This window comes from Mastomys coucha, unplaced genomic scaffold (genome assembly GCF_008632895.1).
Source record: "Mastomys coucha isolate ucsf_1 unplaced genomic scaffold, UCSF_Mcou_1 pScaffold12, whole genome shotgun sequence".
In the NCBI taxonomy this organism is placed as follows: Eukaryota; Metazoa; Chordata; class Mammalia; order Rodentia; family Muridae; genus Mastomys; species Mastomys coucha.
The window spans coordinates 19,703,428-19,709,427 of NW_022196894.1; the positions used below are offsets into that span (position 1 = coordinate 19,703,428).

At 41.8% G+C, this 6,000-nt stretch overlaps 1 protein-coding gene across 1 annotated transcript in view; it reads left to right on the forward strand.

The window, feature by feature from the left end:
- The window catches only part of Senp2 (SUMO specific peptidase 2), a 37,817-nt gene that overhangs the window by 228 nt on the left and 31,589 nt on the right, over positions 1-6,000 (forward strand). The window contains exons 2-3 of the mRNA XM_031364592.1: positions 1,933-1,991; positions 4,739-4,872. Of these exons, the coding sequence (XP_031220452.1) occupies positions 1,933-1,991; positions 4,739-4,872 (193 nt within the window). The remainder of the gene's footprint in view (positions 1-1,932; positions 1,992-4,738; positions 4,873-6,000) is intronic.

The window sequence follows — 6,000 nt, forward strand, 5'->3', positions numbered from 1 at the left end:
GCGCGCCGGTCGGGTCCCCTCCCCCGCGCTGGCGTTGGGCGTCGCGGGCCTGTGGGAACCGGCGACTACGGGACCGCGGAGGCCTGGGGAAGAGTCCGTCCCTCTAGCTGTGAGCGGAAGGGGAACGGGAGGCCGGCGATGTGCTGCTCGCCGGATACGGCTCCTGTCGCCCGGTGTCGTCGCGGGCGGACAGCGCAGGAGCGAGTCACTAGGTTAGGAGTTTGCCCATAGTCGTTTGACTGCCAGTACTGTTGTCTTCGCCCCGAGGAACAGCAGTTGTCTTGTTTGACAACTGTCGGGGTGTGTGTGTTGGGCTGCAGGGGAGGAGAATGGTCCTGTTCTTTAACATCCTTGTAAGAGGCAGAAAGAAAGTACATACCACACTCTTTTAAGACTCGGTTAAAATGAGAAGGAAATGACAAATATTAGTACTTAGCATCTGCTCCTTTATTTACTTTACAGTGTCTTCCCCTTTAAGGATTTATCTAGAAAACAAAATACTCTGCAACTTCGGTACTGCCCCTAAGTCTCTCCGGCCCTCCCTCCCTCCCTTTCCTTCTTTTGCAAGGTCTGCTTCGCTTATTATGATGATGATGGTGGTGGTGATTATTTTAGTTTCCAGGTCAAGAGAAGTGGGCAAAAGATTGGTTTAGGGGAAGTAGATCAAAATGGTTCATAGATGATTCCAGGAATGTAGGTCACTGGTGAAACTGGTTGTTAGCTAAACTGTAGCACGTATTCCAGAGATAGATGGCTTCTACCGTTCCATGGGGTTCAGAGTAGAATCGGTTAAGATGTTTTAAAGTTCTCAAAGTGATGCTTACGTAAGAACAGACAGTTTATTCTCCCCCAGTGTTTTGTACTGGGTCTGGTGCACTATGAAACTGCATATTTATCGAACAGGGACTGGTAATCGCCTTATATTCTCATTCATAGTCCCTCAGAGTCATGCAGTGTGCCGCCCGGCACCTGTGTGTGGATGTGTCCCCGCGCCATCCTTGAGTTCTAACTGCCTACTGGTTTGGGGTTTTTTTGTTTTTGTTTTTGTTTGTTTTGTTTTGTTTGGTTTGGTTTTGGTTTTTTGAGACAGGTTTTCTCTGGCTGGCCCTGGCTGGCCTCGAACTCAGAAATCCACCTGCCTCTACCTCCCAAGTGCTGGGATTAAAGGCCTGCGCCACCACTGCCCTGCCCTACTGTTCTTTACTAAATTTAGGAGCTCAAGTCATAAAAGACAATTCATTTTAGGACCTAGAGTTGTGCATTAGTGGTAGAGTGCTTGTCTTTTGTGTTTGTCCTGTCTTCAATCCCCAGCACCAGGGTATAGGGATTGGGGGGGACAGTTAAGCAACACCCCCCTCCAACTCCCAACTAATACCTCTTAAGGCTGCTTACATTGTCACCTGGAAAAAAAAAAGTCTTTCTTTAGGGTCAATGTCCAAAAAGCAAATGGTGTATTGGTTTAATTTGACCAGATCATACATCATTATGAAGTAGGAAGTGCTGAGTCTTTCTTAATGTTTAGAAATAGTATTCTGCCTTACACCTTGCATCTCATTTTATGACTGCATGGGACACAGGAGAAGGAATGTTGTGTAGAAGGAAGTTTTTGTTTTGGTGCTAGGTGAAAAAACCACAGTCTTAAAAATGCTAAACACATGCCCTACACCTGAGTCACAGCTCCATCTCTGAGTAAGGTTTTTTTTGTTTGTTTGCTTGTTTGGTTTTTTTGTTTTTCGAGACATGGTTTTCGAGCCCTGGTTGTCCTGGAACTCATTCTATAGACCAGGCTGGCCTCGAACTCAGAAATTCACCTGCCTCTGCCTCCCAAGTGCTGGGATTAAAGGCGTGCGCCACCACTGCCCAGCCTGAGTAAGTTTATTTATAGAAATGTCTGTATTACCTATATACATGCATCTTTTCCTTTCTTTGCAGCACTCTGTTTTCTACCGCAGTGGACACTGATGAAACCCCAGCTAAAAGACCAAGATTAGGTACTACATTTTTTAAATTAATTTCTTTTAGTAGGAAAAATACATGCATGGAACAAAACTCAAAAGGTAAAAAGTCCAGACAATGAGAAGTTTCCTCTTTCCTGCCATTTCCCTACACCATTGTCTTTCTTTTAGGTGACTGTTTTCAGATATGTGTGTGTTGAATGTGTGTTTAAAGTTCTAAAATCTTCTATAATAAAGGTAATTTTTTTTTTTGGAGGAGGAGGAAGCCAGTTCAAACTGACTGATCTTATTCATCTGACTGAGTGAAGCAATATAATTTGTCATCACACATCTACTTTCTTATATCTGACTGGTAGATGAGAATAAAAGTAGATTAAAGAGCAAGGCACAGTAGAATGCTATAGTATGTCCCTTTTTTCAACAGTGGTCATGAATCTGGGTCTATTCCAGATGTGATGGTTAACTGTGGAACTTGTTGCTATTTCATTAAAATTCAATAAATACTTATTGAGTATGTCTTGACTTTACCCAATTACAGAAAATAAAAAAATGAATATTAAGCCTGTCTACAAGTATCTTTTAACTATATAAGAAAAAAAGCTATTTTTAAAAATAAATATAAATAAATAATGGTTTGTACATGAATGTAGTAAGATACATAAAACAACATGACAAAAACCAGCTGGTGATACCCAAGGCCTGGCTAACACAGCCTGTGGCTTAGCTACTGGGATGACTCAGGGCCTGGCTAACACAGCCTGTGGCTTAGCTACTGGGGATGACCCAGGGCCTGGCTAACACAGCTTGAGGCTTAGCTACTAAGGATTTTGAGGCAAGTAAGTCACAAGTTCAAAGCCTGTTTAAACAATTTAATGAGACCCTGTTGCAAAATAAAGTAAAAAGAGGATGGGAATATAGCTTAGTGATTGTCTGATATGCTCAACACCCAAAGTTCAGTTCCCAGTGCCCCAAAACAAAACTTTGGTGATATTAGAGAAGGTTCCTGAGCTGGTTGTATATGGTAATCTACTTCTGTCCTAAGGATCATCACCACACTGCCATTTCTGTTGAATACAGAGTTAGATTTCCTTAGTGCAAACAGTAAAAAGGAATCTAAATTAGAGATGAAGCTGGGTATGAGAGAGAAGAGTGTTGTAATAGCTACAGGGTGCTGACCAGTCGATCCTCCTGTAATGATGACAGTTGAGTACCTGAAATGTGGCTAGTGTAGCTCAGATAATTCAAGCTTTTTACATGTAATTTATTTGTGTGTGAGGCTAGGCAATCCAAATTGACCTCAGTCCTTTTTCCTCAGTCTCCCAAATTCTCCGAGTACAGATGGGAGCCATTGCACCTCAGTAAAGAGCTGAACTTGAATTTTCACTAATTTAAAAGAAATCTGTAGGGAGGCACACCTGACTGCTGGCTTCTACAGTAGATAAACTCTAGGCAGCTTCAGGGGAGAAGGAAAAGCAGAGGTAAAGGGAACAAAGGAGGGCTCCTCGGAGCAGACCCACAGCCAGAGGCTCAGGGAAACAAGGTAGTGTTAGCCTCTTTGAAAGATGAGGCAGGATTACTTCCCCCCCCCCCCCAAAAAAAAAGAGTACATGAGATAATTTAACACAGTTTTAGGACACATCTATTTTTTTTTTACAAGCTTTGTAGGGAAATGAAGCATTCCAGTACTTTAGTAGCTGTTCTTACTACCTCTTGTCTTCTTGGGTCTGTGTAGTAAACAACACATTTTCTCACTGATTTGGGCCACTCCCCTTTCTAGAGAGTATTTATTTCATATTTTATCAATATTGGAACTCTTGTTGCTTAAAGCCATGGGCTATTTTTTCTCTGAAGCAGACACTAGCTCTTTATAATAACTTCAGTTAGTGAAGAAGAAACTGTAGGCAACATAGTTGTGTAGGAAGTGAGAGGAAGGTAGTATTATGAAAGAAGGAAGCAGAGGAGCACTGGGCCCCACCCCCACGCGCGCGCGCACACACATACACACATTTGTTTATTTCTCTGTTTTGTAATCTCTGGTACCAGGAAGAAGTGTGCTTGAGGTCGTCCGAGGCATCTGGTTCAGTAGAGGGATAGTTTCTTCTTGTCACAGATGCTCAAGAGCTGTGTGTTTTATCCTTCAGTCAGTCAGGATTTATCAGGGGCTTTGAGGACAGTTGTTTAAGGCAATCATTGTTACCTGCCTGGGATGGACAGGCAAACTAGTGAGTGAATGTCAGTGCTCCCTGTGGGTCGCCATGCCTAGTGTATGTGCTCACTTATGCCGGTGCCCCTGTGAAGGCTCACTATATGGACTCTACAAAACTCCTCAAAAGCTGGTATTTCACATCCCTTCTTGAGGAACCAGTTTGTGGTTTACCACAGTAATAGTTGAATGCTTTTGTAGCAGCTCAGGCAGTTGATTAACACAAGTTCACCCACTAGAATTCCATTTATCATTCCGGAAAAGTATTTATTCTTAGTGTGTGTATGGTGCACATGTGTGAGTAGAGTTGTACTGTGACTTGCCTGTGGAGGTCATAGGAAAGTATGTGGAGTTGTTCTCTCCATCTTCATATGGGTTCTGGAGATCAGACTATTGTTGCCAGGCTTGAGCAGCAAGATTGTCACACACTAACATCTTGATGGCCCAAAACCATTTTTATACGTGCATTTTAATCTTGGTGTCCGGAAGTAAGGCTTTATTAAGAACTAAGATTCTTTTCAAAATATAATTTTTTTGAAAGTTTAGTGCCCTGTGTTTATAGTTGGTTGATCCTTTCTAGATTGCTTCATTCACCAAGTGAAGAACAGTCTCTACAATGCTGCAAGTTTATTTGGATTCCCATTCCAGCTGACCACAAAACCCATGGTGTCTTCTGCTTGTAATGGAACACGGAATGTGGCCCCTTCTGGAGAGGTCAGTGGGACTGGGGCTTGGGTACTGATCTTTTTTCTCTCTCTTTTTTGGGTTTTTCATTTGTTTGTGGTTTTGTTGTTGTTATTTATTTGTTTATTTATTATGGAGACAGAACTCCAGGCTTTATATATCTTTTTTTGTGGCTTTGGTTATTGCTGTTTGTTTGTTTGTTTTGTCTTTTGTTTGTTCATTTTTTGAGACATGGTCTCTTTACATAGACCTGGAACTCACCTTGTAGTCCAGGCTGGCCTTGAACTCAGAGCTACACCTTCCTCTGAGTGCTGGGATTAAAGGTGTACTTGGCATGAGTCTTGTGTGTTTTAAGCATGAGTCTACTACTGAGTTATATCTCCAGTCCTACACATTGTGATGTTTGTTCTTAGTTTTTAAAAACTAAATGTTAGTAAAATAAAATTTTAAAAATTTTTCATAGTCTTTTGGGGAATTAATATATAGATTGATTTATTTTCAGAAATGACCATGTATTTATAAGCTTTAATATGAAGGTCAAGGAGTTAAAGGTTAATAATTTAAATACTTTAAAAATATTTATAAGAGAGCAGAGGCAGGTGGATTTCTGAGTTTGAGGCCGGCCTGGTCTACAGAGTGAGTTCCAGGACAGCCAGGGCTGTACAGGGAACCCCTGTCTCCGGGGGGGGAAAAATATATATATACATATAAATATATATATATATTGTGTGTGTGTGTGTGTGTGTGTGTATATATGGAATATTTGGGAGCCAGCAAGATGGCTCAGTGAGTAAAGACCCTTGTTGCTAGGCCTGATGAACTGAGTTTAATCCCCAGGGCCCACATTGTAAAAAGAGAAAACTAATTCCCGCTGGATGTCCTCTGACCTCCAGACATGCACCAGCACATGCATGAGTGTTTGTGCACAAATACACAGACAGATAGACAGACAGAAAGAGGGGGAAGGGGAATGCAATAGTTGTTTTAAACAGTGTTAGCTTACTCAGCTTGGTGGCATGCTCTTGTGATTATTCTAATGTTCAGAAGACAGCTGCAGGAGAGCTAAGGTAGATGACCTTAGACCATTGTGATAGCCTAATGACACCCTCTCTTTTTCTTTCTTTCTTTCTTTTTTCTTTTCTTTCCTTTTTTTTTTTT